Raw genomic sequence first — 13,135 nt, 5'->3', positions numbered from 1 at the left:
CAGACCTCGAGGTACTCAATTGCTGAGCTCCACAGCAAAGACAAAGGAGGATCTGAGGAGAGCCAACAGCTGAGAAAACAGCCACCCCCATAGTTAGCTCCACATCAAGAGACATGCACAGAGTTTAGAGATGAGTGGGACTTAGGGGCTTCTACTGAGCTGAGGGGACCTGGAGCCTTCACACTGGGCACAGAGCTCAGGAAGCACCATCCATTTGTGGCTGAGTGATGGGTGCTCCCTGCCCCAGCCAAGGGGTCCCTTGACAACATGTTCTCAGGGTCACTGAGCATGCAAGGCCTAGCTGGGGACAACCAGATGCTGCTCAGACCTTCCAGCTCTCATCGTGCCTCCAGCAACCCTGAAACAACACTGACAGGCAGATGGGACAGCAAGGTGATGCGCTACCCTCAGCTGAAGGTGAACAACCACCTCCTGCTATCAACAACTTAGGTACTTGTTCCCTTACACACCACATCTGCAAAAGCCATATTCCAAGGAACAAAGATGAGATTTTATTACTGGTCTCTGCAAGTAAATTTTGGGAAGGCCATAGAGAAGTAATTGCATTTGTGTGTGTGCGAACTCACAAATTAACCCCAGGAACTCTGTTTATGGTGGGGGGGGTTATTTACAAGGAGAGGTGAGAGCAGCAAGCACACGGGCCCCTGACTTTGATGTGTCACCCACCTGCCTTCCCCCAGCTCCAGCCGCTTGTGTGCTTTGATTACCCGAGCTTTCCCGCCACCGCTTCACTCAGCGGCTTTCATCTTGCCACAACAACAGCCCGTGAGAAGAAAGGGGGAGAGGGAAGAGGTGAGAAAGAGAAATAAAAAGAGAAAGATTTGGGGCTGGAAAAGTCAGCTTGGTAGAGGAAACTGGAAAGAACTGACACGCTGTCAGGCAGAGATGAAAGCACTAGAAATAAGGGATGGGTCGCTCACTTATTAAAATCGTGGTATGATTTTAATGAGGAAAGTACATCTTTGGCACCTCCTTGAAATCCCTCCGATGAAAGAGCCACCCAACAATCTGGGACAGCTAAATTCAGTGCCATTTTTATCTTTTGTCAAATATGTATAAAAGCTTCTGAAGACAACTATCCAACACAAAACTGTAACAAAAAGTATTTTAAAATCTTACATTAACTGACCCACAGGCCAGACTGACTATCAAACCTGAAGTGATGCCAAGCAGTGAAGAGAAACCTAACACCAGCCTGAAGTAAAACTTGCAGAACTGTAGTAAAAAAGCAGGCAGGGAAAGGGGATGAAGAACAGTTACTAAAATGCAGGACTACCTGAAATATTTCTCTATCTTCAAAAAATGTTGCCTTGAAATTTCTACCTACTTCATTCACCTTGCTGCTATCAGATTTTTTATTATCCTCAGTTTTGAGAATTTGTCTGGCTCTTAGTATGCAGGAGCAGTGCACAGGAATAGATCCTGCTGCCATAGATAATGCGGTTCTAAGGGAAACCCATCAATTGTTAATGGCCATGCAAATTGTTGAAACTAGAGAGTTATTCACAGTTATCTCGCTGTGATTTGGTAAGTGTCCATGCCTGATGTGATCACTCACTTGATATATTATTCCATTACAATTCAAGTAGTAGTCTTAGCTTTTGAGTTTAGAGAAAAAAAAGTGTAAGGGAGTGTGGAAGGGTGAAGGGATGTTATTTGTTTTAAATTATTTTGAACAGTTATATACACCTTCTTATGTAAAGTATGATAAATCCCTTCCTGCGACTACAGTCATGCCTTACTGAAACATTTAAATCCCCCCGATGAGAAACTAAAGGAGCTTAGCGTGCAACTTTAGGCCATGATCCTGTGAAGCACTTTCATATGCTTCAACCATACACATGGTGCACACATCTCTGTGGCACTGGATCTTCCAGCTGAAGTTCACACCCTTTTACAATTTCTGATCAGGGTTTTCTACTGCTTATGCAAAAATTTGCTGGCATTTAATAAGCTATAGGCGTCTCCTCAAATCCATAATGCATTCACTCTCTCTTGCAGCAGCAACGTACTGATCATTAATTTTCAGCTTTATTGCAGCTCCAACATTTCAGCTGCTTTTTTTTTGCATCTTGTCTGAGATTTATTACTTCTAGCAAAGTGTACTTCAGTTTTTTCTATTTTGTTTGCTGATTTTTAAACCGCCCTTAAGGGGGAAGTGTTACTGTTCTTTATAAAATAATTCTGAAATCACAGTATTAAAAAATAAATCCTATAATTATGTTTCCCATTAGGATTAGATAAATTACATTTAATTAAAAGAAAAATCTGCTAGCACCCAGCACAATGGTTGGTGGCAAACTCCTAAGAGTTAGACATTCATGTGTTTATCTTCCTGAAGCAGCTGAGTCTATGAGCAGACACACCAAAACAAGCCTTCAGAGATATAAACTCAGACATTAACAAAAATTTCTCCCTCCCTTCGGACAAAGATTCTGATTTTTAGAAGCAGCCTCTGAATTTATTCTTCACTACTACAAAAACTACGATTCTGATGGGCTTTCTGGTAGTAACACACTGAACTACCTGACTGCACCACGAATTCCAGTATTATGATAAAATGTCTGCAATTATTTGCCAGGCAAAAACCAGTATCAGAAGTCAAGATCTTCTAGGAGAATGAAGAAAAACAGGATTCCTACCCAAACGCTGCCATGCTCCCCTGTCTCCCGCACTGCTGTTGGTCAGGTGATGTTCTCCATCAACCTGAAGGCTGCAGGGGTCATAACACACATTGCAGCTCTAGCAAACTATTTATACCATGCTCCTTTTTACAGCCTCAGAGAACTAATTATTAACAGGATAGGATCCCCCACAGATACACTGAGCAAACACTATGGTATGCAATTTTCCTTTAGGAATTTACTGCTACACACAGGCCGTCAGCATCACGCTCTCAATTTTGTTTAGGAGCTGAAGAATGATTGATCTTATTGATTTGTGTCAACAGTCTGACATGGCCATATCGACCAGCTGTAATTTTGTAGGAGGAGCTGGGAAGGGAACTGGAGACTGCATTCTCTGTGGCACATCACCCTGCCCAAAGAGAAGATGATGTGAGAGATGCTGGTACAGCCATCAACGGGACCGCACTGGGACTCGAACCGACACAAGCGAGCGACGAGAGATTTCCCACGACCGTGTTTACAGCAAATCCACTGCTAAACACCCAAATGTATAATTATAATCTATTATAATTATGCAAAGAAGTAACATTTCAGAAAGGCCTTCTCATTTCTCATTCTTAGCATTGAATACTTTTGTTTTGCAGCCAATCAACTAAATTAGCCCTAATTCTGTTTCATTCATAAACACAAAGAGGATATTAGAGGGGGAAAAAGTGAATAAATGGAAAATTCACTTAGGAACCCAGGAATTATTTTGTTCTCATGTATTTCTGGACTAGAAACCATCATGGAGAAATAAGTCAACTTACAGAAGCTTTACTGAATTTGCTAACTGCACTGCAGGAGTCCTTGGAGGAGTGATCAGGAACGACAGCGCTTCAGTGCCTGGAAAAGCAATGGTCTTTGGTAGCAGCTGAGTGAAGCAAGGAGAGTTAAAAGGTTCATATACCAAACATGTCCTCACTCAGGACAAGTAAAACCCAAAAAAAAGCTTTAGAGGCTATTTGCCCTCACCAGACACACAGAGGAGAGCTGCTTTATACTGCTTCTGACAACTGTCACCTTTTATTGGAAAATAATTTTAGACCAATGTTCAGTGATGCTTCCTGAGAAGGGGATACAGAAGTAGTATTTCATTTTTACACAGGCTTTAAACATTATAAAGCACTAAAGTAAACCTCAAAAATGCTTAGGAAAAGCAATGACTCCTTTCCATTTTAAAAGCATATGGAAACATAAGCATGGTTGCCAGTGGCAATCCTGGCTGTCAGACTGCAAGCTTGAGACATCCAGGCAAGAGAAGGCAGGAGCTCCTGCAACAGCTCTGCCAGCACCTCACTTCTCCCAGGGACTGCAGGAGGGTTGAAAAGTCTGTCTCACTGGAGTATGAAATGGGGGCCTTATTTACCTGATACAAACATCCCACCCCTACCACCTTTCAGGGAACATCCATTTAGCATCCTGGCCAAGGAGACAGCACTGAGCCACCCAAAAAACTGAAGGTAAATCTCAGCAAGAATTGGTAGGAGAGACAAGTGCAGAAACACAAGATGTTTAAAGAAAACGGCCTCTTCTTTCTCATATTATTGAGCAGGCCTAACCCTCCTGACTGGCTTGCAGTTATGTTTCCTTGTTCTAAGAAATGATAAGATTTTAGGAAATCAGATTGCACTTGGAAAGCCGTCAGCCTGGCAGCACTCATGCTAGTTTTTTCCCAGAAAAGCAGTTAAGACACAACATTTTGCTGAGATAGGGCCTGTATTACTTACAACACTACTTCCCCCTTCTCATTTGAAATGAATCTCTTCTCTTTCATTCTCATTTGGAATTAATTTCTTAAACTAATTTCTCCTGCACCACAGCAGTATGCTGATCTCCCACCTCTTGGCCTTCAAACACCCTCCCAGGCTATGCGGCTCCCCGGCCACAATACCAGGATAGTTTCTTCTAGTGTGGCTGTCAAATTGTTACAAATTATAATTTGTTGTAAAAGTGGAAGAAAGGACTCCCACCATTCTCTGGCTAGAATCTTTAATTGTTCTGGTGCACACCTGGTATCTCAGGCACCCCTGCCACCGCTCCCTCCCTCCCGGTCTTCTCTAGAGACCTGGGGGCGAGTTGTATCAGCATTACATAGTAGCAATGCTCCCTACAGTTGACTGAGGAGGCTCCCAAATTAAAGGCAAAACAGTGATGATACATGTCCTACTTCCTCCTGAAATTTGTATTGAAAAAGAGCAACACAAAGCCTCACATAAAAGTACAGCATAGCTAGGTCAACACAGGAAGAGGAACAAATCTATAGCTCAGTGAAACCTGTATGTCCCAAATACTTGGAAATGTGGAAAGGTGCAGAACCTTAAATATAACCTGAAGTTATATTCACACATTCCCACAGGCTAAACTAATGTCCATATGACATGAGACAAGAGTATAAATCTTGCATTATCATCTAGATATAGCCAAGTCCATGAGAAGTCAGTCACCTTAGCAGCTCAAAACACTGCATTTAACTCCATTCACAGGCAAGACAGTTGTCCAAGTACCTACCAACGATTCTTCTCTGGTTAGCAAAACAGTTTGTTTACCCAAGACCACAAAACTCTGTGGATTTTCTGAAAAAAAGCCTTCAGAGAGAAAAGGAAAACAATCACAGATAATACTCCAGAAATCATCAGATTACAGCACATTCTCTTGACTCACATCTGTTGAGTAAATAAGTGCTTCGTGCAGACCAGTTTCATTTACTTCCCTCTCCTGCAAGCAGCTGCTGGTTTACTTTCCAGCAGGCTGTTCCAGGACTATATGTGGGGCAAAAGGATTATCTGCAGCAGTCAGAGCAGTAGTCGTTTCCATTCGGGTTTGTCTCGAGCTGGAACTCCTCTTGTTCCATTCCATTCTCCCCATGAGATGCACCACTTCACAGATGCATGGATGCAAACAGGCCACAGCTGGGAACACCCTCAATGCAGCAGGGAGCAGCAGGCAGCTGCACACAACTCGCAAGAGAATCCCAAATTCAGCCACCTCTCTCCTTTAGGAGCAGTTTCAGTGGATACTTTGGGCCACTCTACAGAACATCCTGCAGAAGTCAGACTTGGCCCTGTGAAATATCCAGACAGGGAGGGTAAGAAGGCAGGAACACCAAGGGATGCTCTGCAGCACTTACTTGCTGAGGCCACCTCACTGGAGGCACAAGAGGACTTTCTCTTGCCAAAATAGGTAGCTGGAACTGTTACTCTCAGCTCAGTTCTGATCTGGGTTCAACGAGCCCTTGAAACTACTTTGTTTCCAGATTAATTCTACTTAAAATGATGACTCAGATAATTTTTTTCTTTGAATTTTTTTCTGTCATCAAGTGTCTCTTCAATGATGAGTATTTATCGATAAACTATCCTAGATCAATTTTCCTAGGCAGGAAAAATAAAAGCAGAGCCCCTTGAGCTGTGAAAGCTCACCTACATTGTGCATGCAGAAAACATCTGCTGCAGACCAGATCACACATCTACTGTAATGCTTTGTCACCACACAGCCTCATATAAGATGCTTCATAGAAGCATCACAGAAAGGCCTGGGGCAACCAATTATAATAATAACTCACCCCACAAGAAAACTTAATTACTTGAGGTTAGGAGGGTGCCTGGTTTAAGGCCAGCGGGCAGGGTGGGCTCCTCTGCCAGTGCCTGACCCTGCACACGCGGCAGTGCCCAGCACCGCTCGCACCGGGAACACGCGCATGGACCCACCCGCTCCCACGCGCATCCACCGAGGGAAGAGCCTGCTGCCAGCGGCCAGGCTGAGGAGGGCACGGTGCCTGTGAGCTTAGGGATGCCCCTGTGGCCCCTGCTCCCAGCTCCTGCCAGGGCATCAGCCTGGAGCCTCTGGAAGCTCCTACCCCTCAGGGCCCTACTTGCATTAAATCAGCATCAACAGGCACATAAGGACACTGCAATACATACAGAGAGCAAGAGGAAGAACACAATAGAGCAAGTCCTCTTTCTCAGACATCCATTAAAGCTTTGTTATTTACCTGTTTACTGCATTTTGGATAAATGTATTGTAAACCAGAAAAATTTCCAGTTTCTCAAAAAAATCAATATTTAAAAGTAGTCTGGTGGGGACAGGTCTCTGTAGGAGCCAAGTTTCTCTGGGAAAATGCCCAAGCACTTTTTGAGTTTTATCCAAGCTCCCAAAACAGCCTGGTGATATACAAGATGCCCTGACTGGTCCCCATCTCACTTCAGATGTCCTGGACAGCAGCCACCCTGAACCTGGGTGATTTCTGAGACCTGTCCTAAATAGCTGCATATGAGCTGCCTTGTGAAGGCTTTTAGATAATTAAAAAAATAATCCAGTGAGTGATTAAGTGTGGCATTTACATTTGTATTTTAGTACAATACATGGAAGCTCAGTATATTACAAGTACAAGAATTTCACCTTTGTTTGAAACATGCACATACAAGCATATGGAGCATTCACATTACCATCACAGGTTGGACAGACAAGCCTAAGCCTTACTCCACATTCTCCTGCCAGTCTGCTGAGTGGCAGTCATCCCTCGTGTGCACTTCTACCACTTCTTTTTTTCAGTATGTGTATTTTATTCCTACTGGGAAGGAAGCAAAACTAAAACCCGCTTTTCTTCCCATTCTGTACCTATTGCATGACTGTGACCATTACTCACGATTTTCAAGGGTGGCAGGTTCAGCTGTGATTGGCACATGTTCCACCAGTAGAGTGCACACCAGGTAAACCTACCGGGTACCAGGCATCAATGAAAATGTTCAGCTGGATACATTCTCCTGTAGAAGTACACATCCAACCCTGCCTAGTGCTACTGTGTGCCCTGCAGAGATGTCTCCCCGGTGTAAGCTCGCAGGGTGCTGCTGCTCTCCCCTTCTGCCCGCACCCACAGCTCCAGGCCGATCTGCGAGCAGCTCCTGCCATAGGCTCCTCCTCCACTACCACACGCCTCCAAACTCCTCTGGCAGAACTAGTCCCACTCATGAGGTCCTGCATGTTTTACCTCCTTTTCTCAGTTCAGTCATGATCACACAGGCTTTTTGAGCACTGACCAGACAAAAAACCTAGTCGATAAAGAACACCTCATTATCCTATTTGCCCTCCACCATAGCTCACTTTTCTCCAAAAATACATTTTTTTTTCTCACTTTTCCTCCTCCATTCTACTCCCTTCTTTTTTTCCCCTTTTTCTTCATTCTCATCATTAACTTTAGATATCAAGCATGGATGAGGAAAAAGTCTCCTTGCATGAGCTTCTGGTGAGACCTTATGTTTTTTGATACTATCTCCCCTACCCTCTCCATCCTCCGAGGGCAGGGTTGCTGCAGGTCAGGGGATATACCACAGACATTATTTTACTTTCCTAGAAAGATTCTCATTTTGGTGCAAACTTCTTCTCTGCATCTGGCTTCACTAGAACATCACATTCCTCCATTTCTTTTGGTATCCACAGTCATTTATATTACCTTCCAAAAAGTAATTATTTGGAACCAGTTAAGCCTGTATATGAATTCTGCCTTTGTTTAAAACACATTGTACATATGTATATATTTAGACCGTCATTAAATATTTAAGAGGCTGTCTTCAAACTTCAGCAGCAGCAGCTTTTATTCCCTTAACCCTTTGTGAAATGGAAAGCTTGAGGCTGAAATCTTATTGTGGAGGAATTCAGAAAGCCCAGCTGCCTTAGTGCTGGGTGACAAAGGCCACCTCTGACAACCAAGGACACTGTAAAGAAAACCAGAGGTTTTCTTTGTTTTCTTTTATATCCTGTTTGCCAGCGGTCTAATCATGATAATGTAATTCATTTTAGCCTGCCTCAGCTTTATCTGCTGAGATGCATAACTAGGATGCAAATTAATTAGCTGTGACATACAGATGGATCTTTCAATACAATTCACAGAGACAGTCAAATACACACATGCCCATCCATGCTTTCCCCAAACAAAGAAAGACACTCTACGCATTTTTCCAGAGGTCAGGAAGTCACCTTGCTTGGCTTTTTCAATCTCCTAGAGAGGAAACACCACATCCAGCAGACAGGTGGACCTCATGTGAACCCAATACCAAATGTTACACTCTAGATGAAACCCCACCACAAGTAACTTGTGATTTGTGCAGCCCCACACCCAACACATCAGGGTAGTACCACTACCCTGCTAACACAAGGTTAGCACGTTTTAAAATCTGGTCACCTAATTTACCAGCTTAGCAAGGCCTCTAACCTAGACCAAATCATTCATACATCACCCTGGCAAGCACTGGTATCTCAAGACCAGCTCTCCATGGCCAGGGCACCTACACTACTGTCTTTCACATGAAGTGGTGCAAGTATCACAGCAAAGGATAGGAAAATCAGTACAGAAAAGCACAATATGCAACTCCCAATTGTATATGGATATGCCAACAGACGTATTCTGGAGAGTATGTTTTTACTTTTTTTTTATTAAAACCCTTGAAGATGCATTGTTAAATCCAAGCCCCAAATGCCTCACAAGAGCCATTCCACGTGCAGTTTTCAAGGCCCAGATATATTTAGAGACACTTCTTTCCAAGCACTACAGCCTCACTGATGATCGGATGCTGCTTTACGTGGGATGAAAAATGGAGTTCCTTCTACAGCTTTCACAGCTGAGTTACACATCAGCACAGAAGCATTTCAACTGGACAGCTGTGTCATGCTACCTTGGGAATGTGACCCTAGCAGACTTTTTGAAGGGAGTGGAGCTCCAGGCACGGTCCCTACGGGCGCAGAGGAGGCAGCAGAAGACACAGGCGCTGGCAGGACACGGTGCTGGCAGAGCAGCAGATGGCACACTCGGCTGTGCATCGGCACCGAGGCACCAGTGGGAAGGGGCAGCAGCACACTCTGCCAGGTGCCCTCACTCCGGTAAGATGCGGGGTCAAAGAGCTGCAGCATCTGCAGCTGTTCACTAGAGCAAAGCCCTCCACCTCAGCAGCCTGACCACAGACCGAGCTTGCCTCAATTCTTGGCGTAATCTTATTTTCTTGACAGCATCAGTTTTTAGTTCCTGTCTTTTAACAGCAGCATTGCAACAAATGTTGAAGTTCCCCACCCCAGATCCAGCTGCATCCTAGCAGCGAGTATGCTTTCTGTATGAATAGCATGGATAGTGTGTACAGCTGGGTGCACGCTATCATATCCCCTGAGGGTTGCTATAGACAAATCTCACCACAATAAGTGGCAAAGACACTTAGGGGGAGCAGAACTCACAGGGAGAGGTCTATCTTCTATTAGACCAAATGGCATAGCTGTAAAAAAATTGGACTCACACCTGTGAAACCACAGGCAGGTATGTTTGGTTTTATGACAACTTGACAGCACACACACTGTAGTATACAGCAAATAACCAGGATTTTCCCCATCTGTAAATTAGCTCCAATTGCTCAGATCTAAAAACAAAAATCCAATACACCCTGAAAGGCTGCAACTGTCAGGTCTCCCTTCTTTCCCAAAGCATATATTCCCTGAAGGAGATCACAAGCCAAAGGGACTCCCGGGTGATAAATAACATGAGCTTAGCTTAGTATCTCTACTGATCATTTGGCACTGATGCTGTATCACTTCCACATATGCATTATTTCACCATTTGCCCATCAGTTTCCTGAAAATGAATGGGATTAAAACTCCACTGAGAATTTGCACTGCTTTTTCCTCCCCCTCTGCAGCAGAATTACAGTAACCAAAAGGTGAGCAGAGTTCACCCAGGCACTTCACGCAGGCTTCTCGACTTTGCTGACCTTCCCGGTCTCTTCCCAACCCCCGGGGATAGTTTCGGTGGAGAAACAGACAGCCAGTCGGAAATTTTCACCAGTATTAATGCCAACGTAGTTTCTTCCCAAATACTCTCCAGAAGTATTTTTCCACCCACGTTCCCCTGTGCACCACAAAACCCTCCAGCCGTTGGCAGCTCTGGGTGCAGCTCCCACTGCACATCACGCACTGCTGTACAGCTGGTCTGTTTTAATTCAGCATGTAATTCATGCTACCCAGGAAATATTCTCATGTGAAAAACTTCATATACAGGAACCTATTCTGCAGCAAACATAGCGGTGGTCGGCATTTAAATAAACTAATCAGCTGCAAACGGCTTAGTCAGCATCGCAATCCTGGAGGTAATTCCCAGAAGCGATTTTCCCGGCAGCTATATATACAAACCTAAAAAGCAGACTACAAGACAAGGGCAGCAACACAGCGAGACAAAATTTGGCTTCACAGTGACATTATCAACAAATAAAAATAAAACTCGAGGAAAGGTAAGCAACCAGGCGTTCACAGAAAGCACACACTGAGCTCGCATCACTGGTGTATCCTCTCACATATGAAAACCAGAAACTCAGACACAGGACACAAACAGAGCCAACACTCCTTCCTTCACTGATACTGTGCTGGTTTGAACTGAGAGGAAAAACACGGCAAGGCAAGTTACAGACTTGTCTGTGGAGATACACAGACACAGGTCACACGCCAGGCAGTGCTTTTTGGAGAGCGCATCCCAACCATCACCCTCAGCAACCAACCCACTTCGGGAGCCTGGCTCACATGCGACCTGAAGAGACCTGAGGACTCGTACAAACTTTGTCTGAGGGCAGGGAAGGCACAGGGCATCTGGCCTAAGAGGCACTGGGGGACAAAAAGCAGTGCCAAATGCCAGCGCATCCTCCAGGAGCACCTCCGCCGCTGGCAAGGTTTGGAAAGCCATCAGGCTGCGCATGCAGGTCACAGTCCCCGGGCAGGACACAGCATCGCCCTTCAGTGCCGCCCCGCCAGCTCCCCCGGCCGAGGCAGCACGGAGCCGGCCGGCTGCCTCACGGGTGCCGGGAGAAGCCACCGACTCGCCCAAAGCAGCGATGAACGCCTTCCTCTGGCCGCTGCCAGCGCACTGGCACACATCTGCTCCTATCTGCCCGGCGGCGGCGGGCATGCCGGCATGCCCTGGGGATACAAGCACGGGGAAGGGGCACCGCTCACTTACTTTTCGTATTCGGCGTTGTCTCGATCGCAGCGCGAATCCTTGTGCTTTTGCCAGTCTTTGCCATGCTTGCAGGTGGTCAGGAGGACAACATCCTCTCCGTTATGGACGTGATATAAGGCATTCCTGGTGTCTGACCCTATCCCCGTCAGGTACCTTTTCCCCTTGAATACCAACATGTACTTCCTGAGAGGAGGGATGGTGTTAAACCTCAAATATCCCTTCTCCCCTCCTGTCCTAGGATGATCCTTAGAAAAAAGCGGGATAGAAACGTCAAAGTTGGGTCTGAAGTTTTCAGTACTGATGCTGGCTTTGGCCAGCATAGCCTGGCCAATGTCGAACCCCACATCCTCAGTGTAGTCGGGCCAGGTGCCGGAGTATAAATTAAAAATTAGGTGGTTTCTGCCGTTGTTCCACAGGTGGAGGCTCTGCACCTTGGAGCGGAGGTTGTGCACATACTGGGGCGAGAGCTGGTCTCGGTCCAGCGTGTCCAGGCTGAGGACGAAAAGGCAGGCCTGCCCGGGGTCCGAGGTGTAGAACCGGGAGCCCTCGATAGCGGCCAGGACATTTTGGTAGCTCTCGGCGATCTTCTCCCCCTTCTGCTGCGGGTACACGTAGACCTTGAAGCCGTTTTTCCGGCACTGGGCGAAGTCGAAGCAGGACTCCATGCGGCAGCGGCGCCCGCGGTAGAGGCCGGCGCTGGCGTCCCGCCGCTGACGGGGGGAGACGCGCCCGCCGCCCTCGGGGCCCGGGCGCTCGGCGGGCGCGAAGGGCCGCAGGGCGTCGGGGAAGCGGGGCCAGGGCCGCTCGGCGCCGCCGGGGCGCGGGCCATGCCGGCTACCGGGCGGCGGGTGCCGGGCCGCCCGCAGCCGCACACCTCCCAGGTAGAGCAGCAGGGCAAGACAGGTGCCGGCAGAGAGCAGCGTCAGGTAGCGTTTTTTGGCCTGCATGTGTCCGGCGGGGGTCCGGGGGGCTGCGGAGGAAGGCGGGGGCAGCCCGAGCTCGCCGGGCGCCGCTCTCAGCTCCGCTCCGCCATCTTCCCGCCGGCGAGCGCTTCAAACTCTCTTCGCCCACCTCCGCTCGGCGCCGTTCCCCAAGCCGCCGGCCGCGGCCGCGCATGTGGGCGACCGCCGCAACTTTCTCGCCGCCGGTGTCTCAGGGGCGGCGGGCGGCGGCCCGGCGGCGGCCCGGCGGGGCGCCCCGCATGCACTCAGGGCCGGCCCCCCGCGCGGGGCGGGCACCGGGCAGCGCCGCTCCCGCCTTCCCGCCGCTGCCGGCGCTCGGCTCCGCCACGCTCCCGCCCACCCCTCTCCGCCCCGCGCCGCCAGCCCAGCCCAGCCCGGCCCGGCCCAGCCCAGTCCAGCCCAGCCCCGTCGGCTCACAGCCCGCGGCCGCCGCGCCGCAGCCTGACGAAGCCCCGCATCGCCCGGCGCCCCACGCCTGGCCCGGGCGTCGCTCGCTCCTCGCCTCG

The 13,135-nt window shown here is 47.7% G+C and overlaps 1 protein-coding gene across 1 annotated transcript in view; it reads right to left on the bottom strand.

Annotated features, from left to right (window-relative positions):
- Positions 1–12,815, bottom strand: part of EXT1 (exostosin glycosyltransferase 1) — a 177,227-nt gene extending 164,412 nt beyond the window's left edge. The window contains exon 1 of the mRNA XM_066565833.1: positions 11,668–12,815. Within this exon, the coding sequence (XP_066421930.1) occupies positions 11,668–12,614 (947 nt within the window). The 5' untranslated portion in view covers positions 12,615–12,815. The remainder of the gene's footprint in view (positions 1–11,667) is intronic.
- Between the last annotated feature and the right edge of the window lie 320 nt (positions 12,816–13,135).

This window comes from Molothrus aeneus, chromosome 1 (assembly GCF_037042795.1).
Source record: "Molothrus aeneus isolate 106 chromosome 1, BPBGC_Maene_1.0, whole genome shotgun sequence".
NCBI lineage: Eukaryota > Metazoa > Chordata > Aves > Passeriformes > Icteridae > Molothrus > Molothrus aeneus.
The sequence above is the reverse complement of the archived record's forward strand: the minus strand, read 5'-3'. Positions and strand labels throughout refer to the sequence as shown.